Source organism: Sus scrofa, chromosome 7 (assembly GCF_000003025.6).
Source record: "Sus scrofa isolate TJ Tabasco breed Duroc chromosome 7, Sscrofa11.1, whole genome shotgun sequence".
NCBI lineage: Eukaryota > Metazoa > Chordata > Mammalia > Artiodactyla > Suidae > Sus > Sus scrofa.
The window spans coordinates 69527269-69555093 of NC_010449.5; the positions used below are offsets into that span (position 1 = coordinate 69527269).

A 27825-nucleotide genomic window follows, 5' to 3' on the forward strand; every position below is an offset into this window, starting at 1 on the left:
GATGGGCATTCTTAGGTCCAGCACAGGTCACCTCGCTGGTAGAAGTGCGTAGTCCTCGGACATTTGGAAGAGGTGGCGGGAACTATGGGGACCAAGAAGATCGCGGGTCCCAGGCAGCGGTCCGAGGAAGTGCGACCCGTCCCCTCCGTCTGCAGTTGGGCAGCTGGACCAGCGGAGACCACAGTCCGGGAGAGGAGGGTCGGATCACGCCCGCGGAGGCGGCCCCGGGCCCCGCCGCTCGGTCCTGCCCCGGCTGGGGAAGGTTCAGGCCCCAGGAAACTCGGGCGGAGGGGGCGGCGACCGGTCACCCTGTGGCCATTGCGGCCGCGCGGCCGCGGCTCTTGCGGCTACGGCACCCGCCGGGTGGTGGCTCCGCAGTGCCCGCCCCCAGCTCCCCTTCCCCGCCCCTCGCGCCCCCTTCCCCGCCCCCTCCCGGCGCCCGGGCCTCGCTGACCCGCCGCCCCGTCCCTCCGCGCGCGCCGCGGCGGCTGCTCCTCGGCGCGGCGGCGCCTCCCCCACGCGCCGCCCGCGCTGCCGGCAGCGTAGTCCTCCCGCCTCGGCCATTTTCCCTTCCCCCCTCCCCTCCCGGTCCTCATCCCCTCGCCCTCCCCCCTGCGCGGGGACTTTTCCGGAAAGTTTTTATTTTCCGCCTCGAGTCTTGAAGAAAGAAGCTCCCGGCTCGGCAGCAGCAAAACTTTTCGGCTGCGGGGCTCCGCGGCCATCGGCGCTCCTGGTCGAGCGATGAGCGCCCCTCCGGTCCTGCGGCCGCCCAGCCCGCTGTTGCCCGTGGCGGCGGCGGCAGCGGCGGCGGCGGCCGCGCTGGTCCCGGGGTCGGGGCCGGGGCCCGCGCCGTTCCTAGCTCCCCTCGCAGCCCCGGTCGGGGGCATCTCGTTCCATCTGCAGATCGGCCTGAGCCGCGAGCCGGTGCTGCTTCTGCAGGACTCCTCCGGCGACTACAGCCTGGCGCACGTCCGCGAGATGGCTTGCTCCATCGTCGACCAGAAGGTAAGGCGCCGCGCGGCTCCGGGCCGGACGCCTCCCCGTCGCGCAGGGGGCGCTGCCTGCCCTGCCGCCCCTCGCCGCGCCAACTTTCCGGCTGCAGGGGCTCGGCCGCGAGCCAGCCTCGCCGGGGCGCTGGAAAGGTCTAGCACCGGCTGAGATCGGACGCTTGCATCCGAGACGCTGCACTCCCTGTTGTCCAGGTCTCTCCTTGCCCCGTCTCCGTATATTCCCAATTTCTCTCCCGTCTGCATCCTCCTCACCCATTCCCATCCCTTTGAGTACATTTCCAGGTATCTTGCCTTTTTCTAGTCACGCCTTTCTCTCTCCTTAAGACTTCCCGGCTCTCCCCTCTCTTCCCGCTGGACCCTGGACCAGCACATTCCTGGCGCCGGAATCCTCCTTCCTGCACCAGAGTTCCCCCGGGGACACGCTCAGCACGATTTCAGCACCACTCCCTTCCCCTTCAGGCCCCTCTCCCAGCTCAGATTGATGCTGTGGAGTTCTTGGAATGATCTGGAGAGGAGGAATTTCTCACCTGTCAAATAAGCTTTTAAGAGAGAATGATTGACTCGGCCAGCTGTGAAAACAACTGACCGGACCACAGCTACCCACCTCCTCCTCGTCTTTTATTCCCAGCCCAGTGTGAACATAGGAACAAATTTGTTTTCGACGGAAAATCTGAAATTTGCAGCCTTCTTGATTTTGATCCCCGGGCACTGATAGTGGAGCTTTGAGGTGGGGACACAGGCATGTAAATGGTAGGGGTACTGTCCAGGAGCACCCGAGGCTGGCTGTGCCCTTAAGTTTGAGGCTGTGGGACTCTGGACAGCGGCCACCAAAGATAGGGTGGAAAAAAGGGCCATTAGCCTGGACCAGGCCACCCGGGGAGGAGACCCAGCCCGCCCACCACTGTTTCTAGTGCAGTTCTGAATTTCAGTTTGTTTCTGTGGCCATCCAGAGGGAAGGTGCATGGAAGAGGGTGATAAGAGTATAAAGCAGAGGGGCCATGGCGCCAGTCTTCTTAGTGTAAACAACCAGGGTGTAGGAGTGGAGACAGAGGTCTCTAAAAGTGCAGAATTTCGACCCTGGAGGACCAAGTAGTACTTGCCGTAATTTAAAGATCACTTGAATTATCACGAGAGCTTTCTTTAAACTATTTGGAACAGAGTTTGCTAAACCTGTGTGTTGTGAATTGTGGTAATGAGCACAGGAATATTAGGAAAAGCCCAGGGAATAGTCACAAAACTAGGAAGTTATAAAAGTTCTGGAGGCTAGACTGAAGTAATGGTGAGTGCCAGGAAGATTTGTTTATTGAATGGAGTGACATTGTATAACACATGTGACTTTTACTTTTTTTCAACATCCACATAAAAGACAAATTTTGTCTAATTCTGCTACAAGTGATATAATTTGCCTTATCATCATCAGTGTTGTGGAGTGTCTGTTGTAGGCAAACAAGAGTGTTCTCCTAGGCACTGAAAGCCTTCCCTTAATGGAGGTTGCAGTCTACAACAATTTCCATTAGGCTGCAAGCCAGTTAGTTAAAGGGCAGAACTGAATAAGCATATAAGCAAATGCAAAATAGTTTCTGAAAAAAAAAATTAATGCAATTGTATAGAATTTTAACTTATCTAAATCTGAAAATAGGTGATGGAGTTACAGGTAACATTCAAATTGGGTCAAATTAATATGGACAGGCTGTTTTTGACCAGCTTTAAAACATACACATCCATACACACTTACATACACAAACACCTTGATCAAGTTTAGAAGAGGCAGAAACATGTGGTTCAAGGGGTTTGTGACTGGAAATTGAATGGAGAGTGAATTCGAGTTATCTCTGTAGCTACCAAGAGGGCAGTTATGTGGAGAAGGTGACGGAGAGTGCAGAGGAGAGAGGCAGCAAGCACCTATGGAACACAGGGAGCCTGAGGGTAGTGGCTAGAATATTTAGAGAAAGTAGAACTATGAAAAGGCCTTGGAATTAAGATGAACTCAAATTACCAGGAGTCTCATAATCTACATAGAGATATCAAAGCAAGGACATCTGAAAGATGAATTTGCTGTGTGGAATATGTTTGAGAATGCCAAAAATGTTATGGCAGAAGGAAAACTGGAGTTCACTCATGAGCTAATAGAGTCGGGAGCCAAAGATCTCGGGGAGAGACCTGGAGAAATACTGAAAAAGGAAAACCATCAGCCCTAGTGACTGATTTATAAGGGAACCCTTTCCTTTTGTATTTAGTCTGCTCATTCTTCTGTCTCTTACAGTTTGAAAAGACTGCTTGGGATAGCCAGAGTAAAGATCTCACACTTTTTTTTTTAATTATTTATTTTTTTAAGGTTATGGCAGAGAGAGAGATTTAGAGATGTGGATTTGAGTTGCTTATATATAGGAAGCTGTAAGTAAGCATTTATTGGATAGTGGGTCTAGATAGGAAAATTTTCATCTGTTTTCTGTCATCTGTCTTGACATCCAGTTGTCACCCTAGGTGGAAACAAGATTAAGAGGGCTGAGTATCCATCACAGGGTAGTAGAGATCTCTTTGCTTTGCAACAGTAGCAGTGGAGGCGGGGGTCAATGTGGAATTAAGGAAGTGGAAGGCGATCCTTTGTCCATTATTTCAGGTTCTCTTGAAGTACTTTCCCATGATACCAACTCTGAGAAGGGATGACAGGAGAGAAAAAGAGAAGAAGGGAAAGAGGGAGGGAAATGGATAATTTAGGGGAGCTGGAAGTTTGAAGTCATTTACAACTTTACCATGTGGAATGGAGTCATATTGAGCTAACAGCAGAATTCTCCAGATTTCTCGAGTCTTCCGCATTCGTGTGTTTAAGAGTCCTGTACATACTAATAAAGATCAAGTAGCTTAAATCTTTGGGAGTATTAGCTGACAATTCAGTTTATATCAGCAACATTCAGGGGGCATTATCTGTGGGATGAAAGACTGAAGTGTACAGGACTAAGTACAAGAGGTCTGCGAAACAATCTTTAAATTATTGTTATTATTTAGAATTTAGAGTATAGTTTTTCTTTAACTGTGTAGGTTTGAAAAGTGGCAGACATAATGATTATTTTTGAAAAAAATTGATGGTAATTCAACAAAAATATTCTTATTTTAAGATAAATGTACCCTAAGTACACACTGAATTATAAAACTAAATAATTATTTTTTTAATATTTTAGTTTGGGTGAAAAATCTAGTGTTACATTTCTGTGTGTAACAATTTATATATAAATATATAATTAATTCCTTCTTTTTTGGAACTATTAGCTTAAGGTTTTATTTATATTATATTATTTATATTCTTTACTTTGTAAGCATGTAGCCTCGAAGGCTGGTTTTATATAAAGATATGTATCATGTTAGCTAGTGTACACGGTTATTATTTTCTAGAGGCTAAAAAAATAATTACAATAATTGACTTCTCTTCGAAATATTGTTACCTTCTGCTGTCAAAAGAACCTTGAATATATAGACTAAGAAGGCATTGTTTTGAAGCAAGAAACAATATTCTGAAGGAAGAAATACTTAGTTTCATAGCACATCATCTATCTACACACACTTTTAAAACAAGCAATATTAATTTAGGAATGTGGGATGAAATTAATATGACTGTCCATTCATTTATGCCTATTATTTTATTAGAAAGACAACTCATACTTCCCTTTTGCATTTACTTAAATGGAGTAATAACATCTGTAAAACTCCTGGCAGAGTTTCACTTTGTATAGTCATTTATCTGACCAAAGAAACTAAAGAGTGGACTTTATAAAAGGTATCTCACTAAAATAATAACAAAGGTTAGTGCCATGGTTTAAGAGCAGCTATGCTCTGCTTATAGTTGTTTTGCTTTCTTAATTGTAAATTGTTTCTTAACACTTGTAGTGTCATTTCAATTTTCATTGTTAATTTTAGCTAATCTACTTCTACACAAATTGAGGAAACTAGAAGTAATTAGTTACTTGACCAGGCCAACATATGTAGAACAAAATCCTTTTAAGCTAATGGTAGTGATTAGGTTGTAGTTTTATAATTTTATTCAGATTTTGTGTTTTCCATTTTTGTATGTTTATTGATTTCTCATTTAATGACAAAGTATAGAATGTAGAATGTATCAGTTCATTAAGTGATTATTAAAGTAATACAGTGCATGATATTTTCTTTTTAAGTTTAGTTTATATTAAGATTATATTTTGTTATATATGTAATGCCTATAATAATATACATCTAATATATGCATATATATGTAGTATATTTTCTAAGTGTCTAAGTGTATTTTGAAACATTTTTGAAAGCCTAATTATCCACATATAGGCTGCAAATGCTGAAGTATTGTTTCATATTTTCCATTGTAGGCTGCAAAAGTGGGGCCTCATTACCTATCTCATAATCCAAAAGAGAAACTCTTCCTTATGTTTTTTTTATTAATACACACAACTAGAAATCTTTTCTAATAGGTGTATATTATTTGACAGTTTTCACAAGGAAATATCTTTTGAAAAAGCCCACAGACTTTGGGCTAGGAAGAATGGGATGATTGGCTGTTTTGACAAATAAGCGAATTGCTTTGGGCCTTCAGATCCAGGATGAGATGAATTTGAAAGAATTTTCTGTGACAACTGTAGTGCATGTGTATGAGAGAGTGAAAGTTGAGAGTAGGGATTGGAGCTGGAAAATTATTAATAAAAGTTTGAAAATTTCTCCCCTTCTTCATGACTGTGTTCACCATACTCTTGTCAGAACCATTAAGGGAGATTTAAAACTTTTTTTGCCAATTATTATTACTCTTTTTTTGGTGAGATGATTTTATGTAGGGCTTCACTATTTACACATAAATGACTTTTAATGACCTCACTAGGCAATACAAACAAATTTGTAGGACTGAGTATATGATTGTGACTTATCTAAGATTACTTTGAAGATTAAAGATAATACGTGTCAAGGATTAAATATACAGCCTGGTACATAGTTTACTGATACAGACTAGCATACTGTAAACATGTACAAAAGAAATGTATACTCTTTCATCTCATTCTTATCTCAATATACAATTAAAATTCTATTAAAAAGCATACAATTATAAGGTCAAGGTAACATCTTTCCCTGCTCTCTATAATAGGGCAGATCTTAGGAGTAGTTGCATTTTGATACTGCCTCTCAAATTTCAACCTCTCAAAATTCCTCAATCAAGGAGTAATTTGATTATTGTTAAATGAAAAACACGTATGTTGATAAAATAAAGCATGTCTTTATTGCACTTTATTATTTTTGACAAGAAGTTGATTTCTTTTTTCAATTGCAAGTATACTTCCAACGATATTTTATTTGATAAAAAAGAAAAATAAAATAGGTAATAGGACAACATTTGAGAACATAATGACTTTCAAATCTAGTCCTCAAGACTGAAATTCAAAGTTTCTTTGCAAATCAAACCCTTGATATGAAGAAGAAGGCACTTGGAATTGACTTTGGAGATCACATTTTGCTGCCATGCTAGTATATAGAGCCTGTTTGCCACTGTTACATCTGATGCATAGCTAATGTAACATAGTTAGTTGTGTGCATGCAGAAGTGTTAAATTGGGGTGAGAGGTAATTTTACTGGGAAACAATTGCAGTAGTAGTTCGGTTAAGCCAATCACAAGTTTTTTCCCCTATCTTTTTACTGACTACTGCTTATTGCTCATGGAAGTCCTTATACTCCATTCAGCAATAATCAGTAATTATTCACCTTTTTTTTTTTTTTTTTGTCTTTTTTTTTTTTAGGGACCCACCTACGGCATATGGAGGTTGCCAAGCTAGGGGTTGAATCAGAGCTACAGCTGTTGGCCTACACCACAGCCACAGCAACGCAGGATCCAAGCCCTGTTTGTGACTTAAACCACAGCTCACGTAAATGCCGCATCCCCAACCCACTGAGCAAGGCCAGGGATCAAACTCACGTCCTCATGAATACTAGTCGGGTTTGATTACACTGAACCATGATGGGAACTCCTCATCTATCTTTTAAAGTAGAAAAATGGAATGGATAATTACATGAAACCTCTGTGAGAGTGTGTATGTGTGTTTATTAGACTGGAATCATTGAATAAACTTCTAAAGCTGTAACAAGAAACTAATATAACGATCAAGTTAGCAAGGCTGGATTTGGATTGGATTGGAAGTGAGTAAAATGAGTTTCACTGGAGTTGATCATAGCATAAGAGTTCTTTGTTTTATTTTTATATTTGTTTGCTTTGTTTCTGTCTGTTGAGGATGGCTAATGTTTTTGACCTCTGACCTCTGATAGTCATCTTGATTCACCTGAAACATCTAAGCCCAAATGTGAAAACAGAGGTTAAAATATAGGGCGCTTTTAAAGATAGTGCTTACCTTTTTATTTCTCCAGTATTTTTCTGGAGAGCTTTTGAAAAGGAGACTTCAGTTTCTCAAATATTTCCTTGAGGTTGGAATATGTCAGAACGACACAAAAGAAGGAAAAAAAATCGATTTTCTCTTTCTTGTGATGGAATTTAGATACAGAGAAAATACTTATTTTCCTCACAGATATTAAAAATTCCTTTCCATCTACAAGAATATGTGAAATTTCCCCCAGGAATTCCTCTGATATTGTCAACTAAATATTTTTGTACCATTAAAAACCGATAATGACAGCACCACTTGAAGTTTTTTGGCAGCAGAGAAACCCACATTGTGCTGTTTCTTATTTTGTCTTTCTAGTCTCACAGAAAACAGATAGTGAAATAAATAAATCCTTTAATTACATGGCCACTAAGGCCATTATGGAATATCATACAGTTTATATTATTATAAAGGTAATAATTGGTGTAAAAGCAGCACATATTGAGACATAGTGATGCCCATCCAAATTTATAATTTCCTATATAGAAGTTTATTCCAAAGTTGCAAAAAGGCTTTATTTGGTTAAAGTTAGTCAGTTGATACAGCAGCTAAGCAGTGTTGGCAAATATGAAAATTAGGTTTTTAAATATGCAATCATCCTTTATTTATCCTTCTCAGAGTGCTGGAAGATCATGGCCAGCCTTCAGGGAAGGACATACTTTAGGGCTCCAGGGCATCTGGCATTGGCACTAGGAGGAATTTGGAGTCACCTAAGGTGATTGCTTTGCCAGAGAAAACAGACTATTAGGGTGGTGCAGGAGAATATTTCTCAGTTTACAGAAAGTTGAGGTCTGCTGTCTGTGCTGAACCATTTATATAGTTTTTGTACTCAGTGTCTTTGAAAGGTTTGCTCTGTATCCCAGATATGAAAATCTGCAACAAAGAACATGTGTTATCTATAGAGTTATAATTATTTAGAAATTGGTTAGTCCAGTTAGACCCTCAGAAGAATAATACTAGAGGCCAAGGCCCCTAGGCTACTTGACCTGGGACAAGAAACTGTGGCTTTTACCATTGTCAAAAGCAGGAAAGAGTTATAGGGAATCGTGGACAAGATGGGTGGCTGTTAAGCTTTAGTGATGGCTTTGAGTCCATAGTGGTTGAGTAAACTTGAGCAGGCTACCGTAGCCAAGGCCTGTGGGGTTTTGAGATAATGGCACCTGAAAAAAGAAAAGGAGAGTGACAGCAAAGCTCTGACATCTTGTGGATTAGGTTTGCAGGAGTGGTCCCACTAGGTAAAGCATGAACAGCATTTGGGAGAGGTGTGGAAATGGCTTTTTACAAGCAGAGTTAGTTCTTTTGGGAAGTTTTCTGAGTGTCACAGATGAGAAGTTCAAAGAACAATTCCACCAGGACTTGACTGTGATAATTTCAGAAATTGCTTGTCCTGGGAGCATTGGGTCCTGGTCTGTAGGGTTCTCAGGCCTCGTGGTAGCAGTGGCCTGCAAAGGGGAACCTCCAGGAGCAGCACCTTCCTGGCATTTACTCTGTGTGCCTCTCTATATCTTGGCTTCTTTTCACTTGATGTGTCTGTTTTTCCCAGTATTTCTTTGGATAGTCATTTTCTCTCCTTTTTAAGGATGAAGGAACTAAGTAAGGGTCAGAGAGATTAAATCATTTACCTCAGATGACATAACTGCTAAATAAAAAAGCAAAACTGCCCAATTCTTTGTTCCCTTCACTTTAGGTAATCCTAAGAGCAGGAGGGCTGGGATGGCAAAAGGTCTGTATACAGAGTTTGGAATTTTCAACTTGAGGAGGAAGCATGTTAAACTCCATTATGTTGAATGAAATTTACTCAAAAATACTTCAGCTTTGACAGTGTGATAATATTTATGTTAGTTTAAATTATTCCTTAATCTGGAAGACTTCCCTTATGTGGGATTCACATCCTAGTTAGTGGTCAGCTGGAATTCTAACCACTTTGGAGGCCACCACTACGTGGCTTCTCTTATCAGTGACAAGATACCCACACCAGGTATTGATAATTAACATATAGAGGGCATTAAAATGGAATCTCATTGGGGATACTAGGGCTATTAGAGATATATCATTGCCTAAAGTATTTCAGTGACATGTATCACCCTTTAGGAGTCATAGGAACTGTAATATAATCTACTCATTAATATTTTTAAAAATTTTTATTTATTTACTTATTTTTAATTTTTTTTTTCGCTTTTCAAGGCTGCAGTTGAGGCATATGGAAGTTCTCAGGCTAGGGTTCAACAGCTGTTGGCCCATACCGCAGCCATAGCAACATGGGATCCAAGCCGAGTCTGTGACCTGCACTGCAGCTCATGGCAATGCCAGATCCTTAACCCACTGAGCAAAGCCAGGGATCAAACCCATATCCTCATGGATACTAGTTGGGTTTGTTACCACTGAGCCATGACGAGAACACTCTAGTATATGTGTGTGTGTGTGTGTGTGTGTGTGTGTGTGTGTGTATAAAATAAATATATGTAGCAGGATCTGGTTTGGTATCACTTTCATTATACTCTGGTAAGAAGATATGAGTATAGCCATCTTTAAATTTCCAGACAGAACTGTTATCCAAAAAAGATGATTACCTGTGTGGGTCACAAGACTTCATTGCAGTGAGATATGGACATAGAGATATTTTGGATGAAGTGATTATGGTAAGATGATTTATTAATCAGAGTGGCTCAAAACTAATGGATCTAAAGAATCTTAGCTGCCTAGGAAAATCAATGAATCATTTCTTCTTGAATGGTACATTGATTCCCAGCAGATCCTGAGAATATAATTAAGAGTCTTGAGGAAAGTGCCTGTCAGTGGTTGCTTTTTATTTAAGAAGTATTTGGATTGTCCATATGCATATGCCAGGGGATTATACTTGCAAATGTTTCCTCTTTATATAAATTTGATGTTTTTGTTTGTTTGTTTGTTTTGGTTTATGTTTGGTCAGTTGTGAATGAGCCCTCACCCTAAAGTAAACTTACTCTCACTTGTGCATACTCAATTACAGGCCACATGGAATTTTTCTTTTTACTTTAGTAGTGCTAACCCATCCAAACTGTGAATTGCCTTGCATTCCTTTGCATTGCCAGTGTACAGGGCTAAGGCCAGCACTTCCCTTGTGGACTAATTGTACTTTCTTTAGGCTTTACAGAAATGTAGTTGTATATATAGGTAAATATGATTTGGTTTAAAGTAGAACCATACCTCAATTATGTCCTAAGGGTTACTGCCTGAATGACTATTGGGAAGCATATAATAAAGTGGTTATTTAGCCCTGATGGTCTAGAAGGGCTGAAAATATTGCCTCTCTTTGATGTATTTGGAACTTGGAAGTTTTAGTACAATGAACAGGTTACATAGAGAATTCTCTTTTGACATGCCTCACTGGTTATCTCTTGGCTGACAGCCGTTGAAGCAAGTCTGGCTGAACTTGACGTCTCAGTTTATTCGATGTCTTCTAGTTGAGTAGGGTGCCTTGTAAGCCTTTCCTTGAGATAAGCTAACCTGAACTAGGAGGACATGGCATCCGTTGTTGTTGGAGGTGTAGTGAGGTGGGTCAGTCATGCCTAGATCTTCTCTACCAGTGATCAGTGCTGAGAAAAAATTCAGTAGCTTTAGAGTAGCCTCTAGACAAGAAGGCTCTCTGCCTTTACTTTTGACACATGCTAATTTCATCTACTAATGTACAGTGAGTGTCACCTGGGGTGTAGATCTTTAGAGTATTTAAATAAATCCAATAATAGCTTGCATAGATTTGCAACGAATGAATGACTAGATCTTGCAAGATCTTCACTTCCATTCAATTCTTTGAAAAGAATAGAGAGCAGAAGTGAACATAAGTGAGAATGGAGTAGTTGAGTGGGTAAGTAGAGTAACCAGCTGCACACTCACCCAGGACAGTCCCAGTCATATTTTTTATCCTGGGATTCTTTTAAATTGTAGGTTTACTGATAAAAACTGTGGAGTCTTAAGTTAAAAAAACTCCTACAAACAAAAACCTTACTTTGGACAGACATTTTATTGCCTTTTGGCCAAAAATCCTTGTATATTTTAAGATGAAGCCAAAACTTACACTCAGAATTTATTTTTTAGAAAGTCATAAGATTGTATATATTAATCATGTCACTTTGAATAGCTTTTCTAAATGGATTCTTAAGCTAAAAACAAAACAAAAACCTTACTTTGGTTAGAATATTATCCCCTTTGACCAAAAATTTCTGTATAACTTAGAGATGAAAAGACAACCAACATTTAGATTTGATTTTATGATCCAGTTAATTAGATTTGACTTTGAAGATAGTATCTAAAGTAATTTGAGGTCTGTTTTATTCAACCAATCAGTGTAAATCAAGATGTTATGAGGAGTTTCTTGGCACAGCAAGTTAAGGATATGGTGTTGTCACTGCATTGGCTTGGATTAGTCCTGTGGCGTGGGCTCAATCCCTGGCCCTGGAATGTCCACATGCCATGGGTGAGTCCAAAAAAAGGATGATATGATACTTATGTGCATGTTTTTTTTTTTTTTCAAATAGCAAATACTTTTACTTATTCTGATAGTTCATACGACCATTATTAATTCAAAAAGTAAACAGAAAGTCCTGCCTTAAAGTTCTAGCACCTTTATAACCATCACAAGGGCAGAATACACTGACTTACATGCAGAGAAATAACATTATTATAGGTTTAAGTTGACTTTATTGTATTCTCTGTTCTGTAGAAAATATGATGTGGTTAGCAGAAAAAGAGGGAAATTGCAGACAAATGCCTTTGATTTCTTAGAAAACTTGTCTTATATTTAAAAAACAAGTAGGCAAATTAAAGAGGATACATTTTTGGAAATTGTACTGTCACGCAATATCAATGTGTAAGTTGTAGCTCATATTTTCTTTTTTTCTTGTCTTTTTGTCTTTTCTAGGGCGGTATCCACGCCATATGGAGGTTCCCAGGTTAGGGGTCTTATCGCAGCTGTAGCCACTAGCATACGCCAGAGCTATAGCAACACAGGATCCAAACCGAGTCTTCGACTTACACCACAGCTCAAGGCAACGCTGAATCCTTAACCCACTGAGCAAGACCAGGGATCGAACCCACAAACTTGTGGTTCCTAGTGGGATTCGTTAACCACTGAGCCATGATGGGAACTCCTGTAGCTCATATTTTCTTAAGATGATCACAGACATAGCCAGGAAAAAGCAAATATATGTTATAGCTAATCTACTTTGCTTGGTTTCTGTTGATGAATATGCTGTTGAAGTAATATTAAGAATTTTAGGTTCAGAAATTGTAACGTTGAAAAGTAGTGCAGGTCAGTGAGGTCTAAAGCCATTTGAAAAGGAACTTGATTTTGTATAACCATTTCTGTTTAGAATTTTCCCTTCATGGAATGTTATAATTTTATACTTTAAATTGTTTTTCTTTTATTTTGACAGTTATAAAATTACCACATATGTTAGGCTGAATAGTGACTCTCAAAGATGTTCACATCTTAATCCCCGGAAACTGCAAATGATATGAAAAAGGCAAAAGTGATTTTCCCCTAGAGGCTCCAGAAGGAACCACACCTTCACTTTAACTCACTGAACTGATTTTGGACTTCTCATCTCCAGAACTGTTAGATGATATGTTTTTATTTTATTAAAGCTGCTAAATGTGTGGTAGTGTGTTACAGAAATAACAGGAAACTAACATGCCACATGTGCTGGAGAAAAGGTAACAAACTCAGATAAATCCCACAATGGATCATACCATGCAGAATTAAATAGTTATCATTTTAGTGACTATCTTATGAGATTTTTAAAATGAATTTGCTCATCATAACTCACATACTTTTTTCCTCTTTTCACTTGTTACTACATTCTGTCAAATTTTGAATATAAAATGTTTACTTTTGGTAATTTTTGTGTGAAGAAAGGCTTTTCAGATATTTACTTTGGTTTTAGAATTTAATATTCAAGTTATTAAAGTTACAGATTCAGATGTTAGCTCAATCTTTCTACTGCCACTTTACAAATATTTTAATTTTTCTAAAGTCTAGTAGATTTTAACAATCCCACTTAAGAATTAATATCTTTGGAGTTCCCGTCGTGGTGCAGCAGAAACGAATCTGACTAGGAACCATGAGGTTGTGGGTTTGATCCCTGGCCTTGCTCAGTGGGTTAAGGATCTGGCATTGCCGTGAGCTGTGGTGTAGGTCACAGATGCGCCTCAGATCTGGCATTGCTCTGGCGTAGGCCAGCAGCTACAGGTCTGATTAGACCCCTAGCCTGGGAACCTCCATATGCTGCGGGTACAGCCCTAAAAAGACAAAAGACAAAAAGAAAAAAAAAAAAAAAACTGAAGAATTAGTATTCTTCGCAAATCCAATTATTTTGTTACTTTCAAACATTTTAAATTGCATTTTTAAATTTAATACATTTGATTTCCTTTAAATATTGTAATTCTGTGCTAGATAAACTTTTAAATCTTCTTAGGTAATTCTTATTCTATTAATAAATGAGGCATAAATAGGTAAATACAATGAAATTTAAGTTCTTAAATGTCCATTGCCATACATACACATAAACCAGAATTTAAATTCATTTCTTAGTTATGTTTATATAATATCCACAAAGTGTTAATATGATGGTTTTGACTTTCTTAAAGTTTTCTGTATTTAATTGCAAATATTTCCATTTGAAAGATGTTTTTTTCCACCTGTGAAACAATGCGATTCCATGTAGTTTGTGGAGTTCCCTCCCTATGTAAATTCTGCAGTTGTCGTCTTGGCTTGGTTAAGGTTGTATAAACCCAAGTGGTTTTAGCTGGGATGGAGATTGGCTTCTTGTTGGAAGTATAGGTCAGTTCCATGGAATTCTATTTCTGATAGTGATTCCATTACTTCAAGCATGAGGGTAATTATGTGTCCTACATCTCTGGCTTCAATTTTTATATTATTTCTGTCTGCTGAAAAGTCTCAAATTCCTACCCAGATTGATCATTTTATTGGATTTTGAATTTCTTTAGTGTGTAAAGATACATGCATCCCTTTTATATCTGCACTAAAGAGCTTTGAACCTAATGGAATAACTGTATTTTCATACTTTTTTCTTAGGCTCTTAAGGCTACATTATTCTGAGAGAGATTTAGTATGCGATTGAATGTTGGTCCTCTCTCAGGTCTTTGCCTGAGCATCTATCACAACTTGTAAGAGGATTCTTCTAACATTGAATCTTCCCAAGTAAATGAAAGAACTTTTAGGGCACCACTTTTTAATGTCCGAATAGAATTGATATATGGATTTATCATGGTATGTTTAACTTGTCTCCTACTCTTGGCTGTTGAGGATTTTTTTCAGTTTTTGGTTTTAGTTTTTTAAAATGTCTTTAAGCATATGCCATGGCAGAATTTTTTGCACAAATATGTAGAACATTTATATTTGAATTTATCTGTTAAAATCCCTAATATTAATATTGTCTTTTAATATTTTGATATCGTCTGTTAATATTTCTAAGATTAATATTTAGATTATCATTTTTATTTTAGAATTATAGTGATTCTTTGCTTTCTTCGATTTGAAAAGTACAGATGCATAGCATTTTGGGTTTTTTGCTCTGTACTTAAAGAGAAAAATCAAGTGAAGCAAGCAGCAGGATGCAGAATAAACTTTTATCTTTAATAGCCAACACTTCAGTCATTCATTGAATAGACTGCATATAGAATATATCTAGCAAATTCACAATGAACAAATAGTAGAATTTTAAAAAATTAACACTTTACATTTTCCTGCCTTTTTTCCCTAATAACTGGCCTGATAGTCTCTCTATATGTTCAAATTCACTCTGATTTTTTAAAAAGCAGTTTGACAAACATACATTCCTATTTAAGAAAATTCCATAGAATAGTTTCTTAAAAATAAAATTTCACCTTAGCTTGATCTTTCAGTTGCCCATAATGTTCTTTAGATACCTGAGATACAAAAAAGAGGTTTTTAAAGACTTAAGGGTGAATGTTATCTTTTGACATGTCCATTTTTCCCTAGAAGACCTCTCTTTTACAAAAGAAGATGCATTGTTTATTAAATCCAGTAGGGCTGTCTTTGATAGTTTGAAATATATTTTGACTGATAAAACTGATTTACACACAAATGTTCAGGAACATCTTTTTTTGAGTAAATAGAATAAGGTTGAGTAAATTACATGAGAGTGTAAATATCTTATAAGCAGCCATCTTTACCTGTTTTTTTGTGTTAAATCCCTGGTAACCTGGAAAAGTGCCTGGCACTGAATGATTTGAACTAATGACTTGTCCCATTATTTATTTAAGTTTCTAGGGGCAGAACAGTGTGGTCAATCTGTATACAGAATAAGTCTTTACTTATATCTGGGCTATTTGCTTTTTAGGAAGTCCTCATTTCTACCTTTGATCCATGATTATTACTCAAATAATTATTTTTTTTAAGTGAACTAGAAGTGTTTGGGGACATAAGATATACTTAGGGAGAAAATTGGACTGTTTTTTAAGGAAACAAACAATATAAAACCCTGGGATTTGAGTCTTTTCTGAGAAATTGATATTTCTCTCATATAACTGGGCCAGAATTTAAAGCCAGAGAAAGCCTTCCTTTCTGAAAACATTTTATGATAGGGTCTGAATAAATATTTGTTGAATTGAATTGAGTCGTTGGAACAGAAGGAGTCTTTTGTGGTTGTTAGTGGAGACCTCATTGAAATATTAAAAAAAAAGGCACTCCAGTGTTTTATTTGTCAAATCTCAGCTTTATTTTACCTGTAGATTTTAAGAACACAATTATGGAAATAATAAAAAGCCTGACATATAAAATATAGTGGTAGGAGAGATGGTGATGAGGAAGAAAGAATAATGTTTTTGGGTGGGGGGGGTGGTGAATCAGAAAATAACACAAATTCAATGAGTGTTAGCTGGAAGTCCCTTTGCTGGATTTTTTGCTTGTTTGTTTGTTTATTTGTTGTTTTTGCTTCCCACTGGCTTGTGACGTGAATTTGAGAAACTCAGATTGGCTGACAGGGAATGTTCAGGCAGAGTGGCCTCCAGCAAGGAAATTTTTTTATTAATAGTCACTAGTTTGGCAATTTTGTTGTGAGTCATTAGGATTGCAGTTTAAAAACATATACCTTTTCTTTGTTTCTTGCCAATTCTTAACCTTAGTTACTTTAATTTTAAAAATTTTTTGTATCTCAATTACTGTATTTTATACTTAAGTCAGATTTTACCTGTTTAAATGATTTAAAATTATACTTGTTTTTGAAAATCATTTTCACTTGTACTTTTAATATTTATTGTATACTAGATGACAGTGTTGAATTATATATTTGTATCTGTTCACCTATATGTGTGTATATTTGTGTTTCTTATCTTATTTTGGGGGATTTTTAAAAGTCTTTTCTTAGTTCTTTTTATTTTCTCTTCATAATTTTAGCTCTTGACAACCCAGATTTACACCTCATATGTTTTAAATTTTCTGCCCTGCTGTTTGTATCTTTTTTTTTCCTTCACAATTTACTTTCTCATGCAGGTTTAAGTCTTGGATGTTCTTAAATGTCTGAGTTGATTTTCTCCAGAGTTATAAACACCATTGAGTGGATATCATTTTTGATTTTCTGGAACCCTGTTGCTTTTTAACATAACATCCAGCCCTTGGATGAGGAATCTGTGATCACCCAAGTACATATTACTGTATTTGGGAAAAGAGTTGCATGCTGTCAGCCAGAAGTTTGTGTAACCTCAACAGTCACTCCTGGGGAGGACTTCTCCCAGCCCCTGGTGCTAAGCTAGGGGAGAGGATACCCCCTGTTCTGTCATTCATGACAGGTGGAACAGTAGTGCTTTTGCATCCATGTTTCTGTTTAAAACTATCCTTCTTCTAGGCTATTGATGCAAGGATGGTTCCCATTTTTCCTGGCAAGATTTTTCTAGAATGAAGAAGCTGGTGAGAACAGGAGTTACCTGAACTTGGATTTTTCACAATGACGTTTGTTTTCTCCACTGGCAAATAGTTCTTTAAAGTCATCAAGTATTTTATCCAGCATTTTAAGAGTAGAGCTCTTGATAAAGAAAACAAAAACAAAGACAAACCCCTTCTTCCTGTTTATTTTTGGATTTGTGATGCCCCCCCCCCACCAAAAAAAATTCTTTGTGGTACAGGGGTATGGAAGACTATAGTTCCTGGGGGAAATCTTGGTTAAATTCCATGAATTAGGCCAAGTTACTACACTGTTGATGGTGTACTGTGACCTTCCTGCCTTTCTCCTCCAAGAATTTTCATTCTGACTCCTTTGAAGGTGTGCTGTTTCATCTTGGTGGGGCCCGTTTCATGCCATCAGTGTGCTTGGGCACATGAAAATCAGCTTAAGAAGTGAATATAGTTAGACTCTCTTCAGAAAAAGTACCATGTACTTTCCACAAATTATTGATTTATATGCTTTTTGTCCAAACTGATTTCCAAGTCTGGTTATTTTAGACCAGTGATTTTGTATTAGGTGCAGTCAGAAGTTAAATGCTATTCTTGTACCACTGCTTTTAACGAGGATTAATATCAAATTGCTTTCAGGTTTTATTCATCTCATCTTGGCCTTTGAATCCAGGGGAAAGAATCAATTGTGATTTAACTTATTTGAACTCAGCATATAGCCCTGATCATTTAAACTCTATCAGAACCTACTCATTAAAGGACTGTTGGCATAAATATCAGTAGGAATCAACTTCTGATAGATCAGTTAAAATAACATTAGCAATTATTATCTCATTGTGATTATTACCCCTAATGCAGCTAACATTTGTCAGCTGTTACTATACTACTCTTTTTAAAGGGCCTGCCTAGACTAACTCATTGACCCCAGAGGGAGGTAACAACTTTACCCTCATTTTACAAGTGAAGAAACTGGGTCCTTAAAAGAATCATTCAGGATTATACAGGCAGTGACAGAGTTGAGATTTTAATTTAGACTCCAAATGTCATGTGCCTAACTGCTAGACTCTATAACACATCTTAAACATTTCCAGGAAGATTAATAAGTCTGAAAAAACAGTGGTTCCTTATCTCTTTAGGTTGTTTCTTAATCATTTGATAATACTTTTGAATGAACTAGACGCTTGTTATGGAGAACACAAAGGAAATATTCATTTATAAATGGATGGTTTTATTATTTGAAATTATGAAAGACTGATCCTGTCAATTAATCATTGCCATAAAGACAGGTACATATACACTTTCCTAAATTTAAACTTATAATGTTGGCAAATGTTTCCAAGCTTATAATTTGTTTAAAAGAAGCAAATGCATACATGCACATGTATTTGTACATGTACAATATATGTGTTAAGAGCATAATATAACTGTATGTAAAATGAAGATGCATATTTAGGTTTCTTGGTATCCTCACAAAGAGTTTATCTCAAAGAGTACATTAAGATTAGTACAGTACAATGTTAGGCTTTCTTTGGATACTTTATTAGATTTTTATTTTCGCTTTTTAATTACGGACTCCATATATCCATAACCTAGTTGCAATAAGTATCAAAATGTAGTCACTTTTGTTTCATTGATAATTAATTTCTTGTTCCCCAATCATTATCCCTTCATCCTGTTTTCCCAAGATTATTTTGAAGCTAAATATTAATATTTATTTTTAATTAAAGGCCTGGAGAGTCTTCAGAATGAGTTTTGGAGAGAATCTTGGTGTTATACTCTTTTTAAGGGAGGGATGCATTGCATTTAAGTGCTCGGCTTTGCAAGGCTCCTTAAGGTTTAATTTTATTGTCATTCAGGATATGTGCTTCTCTGTTGAGCTGGCAAAAAAGGAAAATTATACTTCAGGCATTACACTGATGCTTGTCCCTTAGTATGTCTTATATGAGAGGGATGACCTTCAAGGGGAATCGCTCGAAGGACACAGAGTCCATCTATTCTCCCAGATCATTTCAAGTGCATTCCTGAATCAAGTTGTATTAAACAGTTATGTGCCAAAAGGCATTGCATTAGTGAAATGTAGAATTATTTGTAGTGATTCCATTAAACCATTTCAAGGTTGGTTAGAGAGTATAATCTTATGATTCTCAGGTCTAAGGTGAGTCCCAATACATTGTTCATTATAATGTACAATCTTCATTGTAAGGAACCTGCACAGAAATTTCCTCTTAAACTTTAATTCTGGTTCCTCTCTGGAGCCATTCGTAGGCTTTTAATCTCACCAATAGTGTGAAGTCTGAAATTAACATTTTTCCATCTGTGACTGCCCTAAAAGTGAGAGTCAAATTTGGGGCCTGGAGAGTGCAGGTTTATAGCAGTACTATGGTATGGATTTTCAAATTTGTTCATACCTCTCCTTTGTCCTCTTAATTGTTTTTCTTTTTCCCTTTTTTTAGCTAAGACAAAATATAGACAAGTGAATTAAAAAAAACCTGCTAGTGGTTATCTCTGGTTTAGAGTAAGACAGGGGATTTTATTATTTGTTTTTTTTTTCTACATTTGTTGTAATATGCATGATAATAAAAGTAACAAGGCAAAGATGCAAACACTTATAAAATAGAATCTAAGTAATGAACTATGAATACAAAAATTGTGTTTGGAAAGCCAGAGTCATGTGAGAGTTAGAAGGCTCTCTGAGTGCAAGTTTTATTTTGTCATTTTGAATTAGGTTATTTGAAATGACCAAGCAAACCTTTGTAGAGCAAGACTATATGTTGAGGTTCAGAACAGAACTTCATCCCTCCTTTGGAGGATTCGTGTAGGAGAGAAATATTCATCCCCTCCTCTGTGGGCCAGTAAAGAAACTCTAAAATGTAATGATCTAGCCTCAAAAATACCCTCAGAAGGAAATGACAACTTCAGTTAAGCAAATATTACTTTGATTCTTTAGCTCTACTATATCTTCCTCACTTTTAGAAGGCATTGTCATCTTTTGATGAACCTTATTATTGTTAAAAATAATTTATCCATTTCTTCCAGTAAACACATTTTGAATGAGTTTCCTGCCATAAAAATAAATTAATCATAATCCCAATGTATCTTGCTCCAGGTTGTGCTTTGAGCCCTGTGAGAGGCGAGACAGCATGGCAGAGTGGAAGGAGAAGTCTGGCTTCTGAGTAGAACACACAGGTTACTGGCTTATCCAGATGAACACACCCAGTACTTGCTGTATTCTGAGCTCTGTTCTAAGCACTGGAGATACAAACTTGAACAGCGTTGGGATCCTTGACAGTCTCCTAACTTGTGAATCCTGAATTTCCACATCTTTCTAGTGTTTTGTCTAACAGGGATAGCAATACCTGCTGTTCCTTCCACCAGGGGTGTCTGTTGAAGGAATTAAAAGAGAAATGGCTTTGAGCGAGTGTTTTGAAAAGGGCGCAGAAATGTTATAATTGGAAGGTAATTTTATTGATGAAATAGTCAGACACTTTCATGTTATTCTGGATCAGATGCCAGTGTTAAGTTGATTAAATGATAAATATGGACTTGAAAACCCATAGCATTAGTGGACTTTCTGCTTTACCTTTTAAATGGCTTTATAGTAGGGTTATTATAAAAAGTTTTCTTGTTCCCTTTTCAAAATCAAAGTTTTTTGTTTGTTTGTTTGTTTTTTAGGGCTGCACCTGCAGCATGTGGAAGTTCCCAGGCTAGGAACTTCCCAGCTCCAATTCGACCTGCAGTTGCCAGACTACCCCACAACCATAGCAACACCAGATCTGAGCCACATCTGCAAGCTACGCTGCAGCTTGAGTCCATGCTGCATCCTTAACCCACTGAGTTAAGCCAGGGATTGAGCCTGCATCCTCATGGATACTATGTTGGGTTCCTAACCTGCTGAGCCATAATAGGGACTCCCAAAGTGGAAGTTTGTAATTAATACCGGCTCTAACTATGAACTCTATAAGGGGTGGGTAAAGAGGACAAGCTTGGTGTGAATAATGTTTTTGCTACTTGCTTTCTGAGTAACCTTGGGCAATTTACTTATGATCTCACTTGCCTTTTCTGTAAAATGGGGTACTAAGCGACTATGCATCATAGTTACTTTCTAATAATATTATTATGCAGGTTAATAACCTCTGTAGAGCACACAGTGTTTGGCATATCCTAAGGAGTCTATGCTAGCTATGGTGATAAACACCTTCATAGCATGATTAAGTTCATAAATCCAAACCTGTATGGGCAAAGTTATCAATAGTAAGTTGTTATTTTACATGAACAACCCACACATGTTTAAGGATATATTGTATATGAGAAATTGATTCTACCTTTTTTTTCAGTTTTCCTCATTTTATGGTTATTTTAATTTTTATTGAGTTATAATTAACATACAATAGCATATTAATTTCAGATGTACAACATACTGATTTGATATTTTATACATCATGAAATAATCACCACCATGAGATGAGTTACCATCCATTACCATACAAAGTTGTTACAGTGTTTTTGACTGTATTCTTTATGTGCACTTTATATCCTCATGACTTATTTATTTTATAGCTGAAGTTTGTACCTCTTCATATCCCTTTCAGCTATTTCATGTGTTCTCCCCACCCACTCACTGGTAACCACAGATTTGTTCTCTGTATTTATGACTGTTTCTATTTTGTTTTATTTGTTCATTTTTTTAGTTCTTAGATTCACATATGAATAAAATCATATGATACTTGTTTTTCTCTGACTTATTTCATGTAATACCTTCTGGGTCCAATTATGTCATCACAAATGGCAAAATTTCATTTTTTATGGCTGAGTAGTATTGCATTATATATATACATACATATATGTATCCTCTTTATCCATTCATCTATTCATCTATCAGTGGACCCTCGGGTTACTTCCATATCTTGGCAGTTAGGTGCTCCAATGAATAAAGGAGTCCATACATCTTTTGAAATTAGTATTTTCATTTTCCTTGTATTAGTATCCAGAAGTGAAATTGCTGGATTGTATGGTAGTTTTATTTTTGATTTTTTGAAGAACTTCCATATTTTTTTCCGTAGTGGTAGCACCAATTTACATGCCTACTAATGGATTCCTACATCAAGGTTCCCTTTTTTCCACATCCTTGCTAACACTTGTTTCTTATCTTTTTGGTAATAGCCATTCTGACAGGTGTGAAGTGTGGTACCTGATTGTGGTTTTGATTGGAATTTCCCTGATGATTGGTGATGTTGTGGGCCTTTTCATGTGCTTGCTGGCCATCTCTAGGTCTTCTCTGGAAAAATGCCTGATCAAGTCGTCGTCTTATATTTTTTGTTGTTGATTTACATTGTTGTGGTAGTTTCTGGTATATAGCAAGTCATTTTTTTTTTCTAGGTTCTCTTCCTTTGTAGGTAATTGCAAGGTATTGAATATACTTCCCTGTACTGTACTACTGTAGGATGTTGTTGTTTATTCTATACTTGGTGTGTGTGTGTGTTAAACCCAAACACCTGATTTATCCCTCCCCACTCCCTTTCCCTTTTAGTAACCACAGGTTTGTTTTCTTTGTCTGCAAATCTGTTTCTGTTCTGTAAATAAGTTCACTTCTATCATTTTTTAAGATACCACATGTCAGTGATATAGAATATTTGTCTGATTCACTTCACTTAGTATGATAAGCTCTAGGTCCATCCATGTTGCTGTGGATGGGGATATTTCATGGCATATATATATATATATATATATATATATCACAGCTTCTTTATATATGGCGTCTGTCTGTCTATCTATCTATCTATCTATCTATCTATCTATATCACAGCTTCTTTATCCATTCTTTTGTCATTGGACACTTAGGTTTCCGCCATGTCTTGGCTATTGTAAATAGTGCTGCTGTGAACACTAGGGTGAAAATGTCTTATTGAAAGTTTTCATCTTTTTCAGATACATGCCCAGGAGTGGGGGACTGCTGGATCATATGCTAACTCTATATTTAGTTTTTTAAGGAACCTCCATACTGTTCTCCACAGTGGAAGAATCCTCCTTGTATTCATGGCAGCACTATTTATAATTGCCGAGACAAGTGATTTACAACAGTGTAGGAGGGTTCCCTTTTCTCCATACTCCCTCCAGCATTTATTGTTTATAGGTTTTTGATGAAGAGCATTCTGATTGGCGTGAAGTGATACCTCTTTATAGTTTGGATTAGCATTTCTCTAATACTTAGCTGTGTTGAGCATCTTTTCATGTACCTGATGGCCATCTGGGGAAGTCTCCTTTGGAGAAATGTCTAATTAGGTCTTCCTCCCATTTTTTTGATTGGGATTTTTTTTTTTTAATATTGACCTGCATGAACTGTTTGCATGTTTTGGAAACTAAGGCCTTGTCAGCTGCATCGTTTGGAAATTTTTTTCCCCATTGTATAGGTTCTCTTTTCATTTGTTTATGGTTTCCTTTGCTGTGCAAAAGCTTATAAGTTTGATTAGGTCCCATTTGTTATTTTTGCTTTTATTTCTTTTGCCTCGAGAGACAGACCTAAGAAAATATTGCTATGGTTTATATCAGAGAATGTTTTGCCTGTGTTCTTTCCCAGGTGTTTTAGGGTGTCATGTCTTATATTTAAGTCTTTAAGCCATTTTGAGGGGTTTTTTTTGCTGGGTTTTTTTTTTTTTTTTTTTTTGCTTTTTAGGGTTGTTCTAGAAGTGTATGGAAATTCCCAGGCTAGAGGTCAAATCAGAGCTACAGTTTCTAGCCTGCACCACATCCACAGCAATGCCAGATCCAAGCCGCATCTATGACCTACACTGCAGCTCTCAGCAATGCCAGATCCCTGACCCACTGAGTGGAGCCAGGGATTGAACCCTCATCCTTATGGATACTAGTTGGATTCATTTCTGCTGTGCCACAATGGGAATCCCTGAGTTTATTTTTATGAAGTGTGTGAGTGTTCTAATTTCATCGATTTACATGTGGCTGTCCATTTTACCAGCACCACTTGCTGAAGAGACTGTGTTTTTATCATTGCTTCTGCTCATTTTCTAGTTGGGTTGTTTGTTTTGATATTGAGTTGTCTGATTTCTTTATATATTTGAATATATAAATTCACCTATGCCCTTATTACCTATGCCATTTTCAAATTTCTTCTTCCGTTCGGTAGGTTGCCTTTTTGTTTTGTTGGTGGTTTTCGCCACTGTGCAAAAAGCTTTTTAGTTTTATTTGATCCTATTTGTTTAATTTTGCTTTTGTCCATGCCTGAGGAGACATAACCCCTGAAATATTCCCATTGTCAAAGAGGTTTTTCTAGTTTTATGGTTTCAAGTCTTTAATCCATTTTGAGGTTTTTTTTTTTTTTTTTGTATATGGTGTAAGAAAGTGGTCTAGTGTCATTTTTTTTGCATATAGCTGTCCAGTTTTCCAAAATCCATTTATTAAAGATGATGCCTTTTATTCTGTTTTATGTTCTTGCCTCCTTTATTGCAGATTAATTGACCATATGAGCATGGGTTTATTTCTGGACTTGTTCTTTTCAATCAATCTAGGTGTCTGTTTTTGTGCTAGTACCATATGGTTTGTTTTTTTTCTTTTTTTTTGTTTTAAGTTTTTTTTTTTTTTTTTTTTTGTCTTTTAGGGCCACACCCATGGCATATGGAGGTTCCCAGGCTAGGGGTCTAATTCGAGCTGTATCTGCCAGTCTATGCCACAGCTACAGCAATAGCAACACAGGATCTGAGCCACATCTGCAACCTACAGCGGCAATGCCATATCCTTAACCCACTGAGCAAGGCCAGGGATTGAACCTGCAACCTCATGGCTCCTAGTTGGATTCATTCTGCTGTGCCATGATGGGAACTCCCATATAGTTTTGATTACTATAAATTTGTAGTACCATTTCAAGCTTGGGAACATGCTGTCTTCAGCTTTGCCCTTCTTTCTCAAGATTACTTTGGTTACTCAAGTCTTTGGTGGTTCTATACAAATTTTGGGATTATTTGTTGTAGGTCTGTGAAAATGCTGTAGATATTTTAATAGAGATTGCATTGAATCTGTAAATTGCTTTAGATAGTATGATGTTTTAATGATATTGATTCGTTTGATTCATGAGCATGGTATGTATTTCTATTTATTTGTGTCTTCTGTTTCTTTCCTTGGTGTTTTAGAGTTTTCAGTTTTACTTCCTGAGTTAAATTTATTCCTTGGTATTTTACCCTTTTTGGTCTAATTTTTAATGGGATTATTTCCTTAATTTCTCTGTTTGATAGTTTGTTATTAGTGTCTAGAAATGCAACAGATTTCTTTAAATTAATTTTCTCCTATAACTTTATTCAACTCATTTATTAGTTCTAATAGTATTTTGGTGGAGTCTTTGTGGCTTCCTATATACAGTATCATATCATCTTCAAATGCTGTTAGTTTTATTTTTTCCTTTCCAATTTGGTTGCATTTTATTTCTTTTTCTTGCCTAATTGCTGTAGCTAGAATTTCCAATGTGGTTTTGTTTATTTCTTTTCTTTTTTTTTTTTTTTTTATTTTCCCACTGTACAGCAAGGGGGTCAGGTCATCCTTAGATGTATACATTGCAGTTACAGTTTTTTCCCCCACCCTTTCTTCTGTTGCGACATGAGTATCTAGACATAGTTCTCAATGCTATTCAGCAGGATCTCCTTATAAATCTATTCTAGGTTGTGTCTGATAAGCCCAAGCTCCCGATCCCTCCCACTCCCTCCTCCTCCCATCAGGCAACCACAAGTCTCTTCTCCAAGTCCATGATTTTCTTTTCTGAGGAGATGTTCATTTGTGCTGGATATTAGATTCCAGTTATAAGTGATATCATATGGTATTTGTCTTTGTCTTTCTGGCTCATTTCACTCAGTATGAGAGTCTCTAGTTCCATCCATGTTGCTGCAAGTGGCATTATGCCATCCTTTTTATGGCTGAGTAGTATTCCATTGTGTATATATACCACATCTTCCGAATCCAATCCTCTGTCGATGGACATTTGGATTGTTTCCATGTCCTGGCTATTGTGAATAGGGCTGCAATGAACATGCGGGTGCATGTGTCTCTTTTAAGTAGAGCTTTGTCCGGATAGATGCCCAAGAGTGGGATTGCAGGGTCATATGGAAGTTCTATGTATAGATTTCTAAGTTATCTCCAAACTGTTCTCCATAGTGGCTGTACCAGTTTACATTCCCACCAGCAGTGCAGGAGGGTTCCCTTTTCTCCACAGCCCCTACAGCACTTGTTATTTGTGGATTTATTAATGATGGCCATTCTGAGTGGTGTGAGGTGGTATCTCATGGTAGTTTTGATTTGCATTTCTCTTATAATCAGCGATGTTGAGCATTTTTTCATGTGTTTGTTGGCTATCTGTATATCTTCCTTGGAGAAATGTCTATTCAGGTCTTTTGCCCATTTTTCCATTGATTGATTGGTTTTTTTGCTGTTGAGTTGTATAAGTTGCTTGTATATTCTAGAGATTAAGCCCTTGTCAGTTGCATCATTTGAAACTATTTTCTCCCATTCTGTAAGTTGTCTTTTTGTTTTCTTTTTGGTTTCCTTTGCTGTGCAAAAGCTTTTCAGTTTGATGAGGTCCCATGGGTTTATTTTTGCTCTAATTTCTATTGCTTTGGGAGACTGACCTGAGAAAATATTCATGATGTTGATGTCAGAGAGTGTTTTGCCTATGTTTTCTTCTAGGAGTTTGATGGTGTCCTGTCGTATATTTAAGTCTTTCAGCCATTTTGAGTTTATTTTTGTGCATGGTGTGAGGGTGTGTTCTAGTTTCATTGCTTTGCATGCAGCTGTCCAGGTTTCCCAGCAATGCTTGCTGAATAGACTTTCCTTTTCCCATTTGATGTTCTTGCCTCCCTTGTCAAAGATTAATTGACCATAGGTGTCAGGGTTTATTTCCGGATTCTCTATTCTGTTCCATTGGTCTGTCTGTCTGTTTTGATACCAGTACCACACTGTTTTGATGACTGTGGCTTTGTAGTATTTCTTGAAGTCTGGGAGAGTTATGCCTCCTGCTTGGTTTTTGTTTCTCAGGGTTGCTTTGGCGATTCTGGGTCTTTTGTGGTTCCATATAAATGTTTGGATTGTCTGTTCTAGTTCTGTGAACAATGTCATGGGTAATTTGATAGGGATTGCATTGAATCTGTAGATTGCTTTGGGTAGGATGGCCATTTTCACAATATTGATTTTTCCAATCCAGGAACATGGAATATCTTTCCATTTCTTTACATCTTCTTTGATTTCTTTGATTAAGGTTTTATAGTTCTCGGCATATAGGTCCTTTACCTCTTTGGTCAGGTGTATTCCGAGGTATTTGATTTTGTGAGGTACAATTTTAAAAGGTATCATTTTTTTGTATTCCTTTTCTAATGTTTCATTGCTGGTATACAGAAATGCAACTGACTTCTGAATGTTAATCTTATATCCTGCCACTTTGCTGAATTTATTAATCAGTTCAAGGAGTTTTGGGGTTGAGTCCTTAGGGTTTTCTAGGTATAGTATCATATCATCTGCATAC

At 37.6% G+C, this 27825-nt stretch overlaps 1 protein-coding gene across 2 annotated transcripts in view; it reads left to right on the top strand.

Moving 5' to 3' along the window:
* PRKD1 (protein kinase D1) overlaps nucleotides 475-27825 on the top strand; it is a 344632-nt gene continuing 317281 nt past the window's right edge. Inside the window, exon 1 of one of the 2 annotated variants that reach the window (XM_021099186.1) lies at nucleotides 475-1005. In XM_021099186.1, the coding sequence (XP_020954845.1) occupies nucleotides 742-1005 (264 nt within the window). In that variant the 5' untranslated portion in view covers nucleotides 475-741. The remainder of the gene's footprint in view (nucleotides 1006-27825) is intronic. The other variant, XM_021099185.1, reaches the window with a different exon arrangement.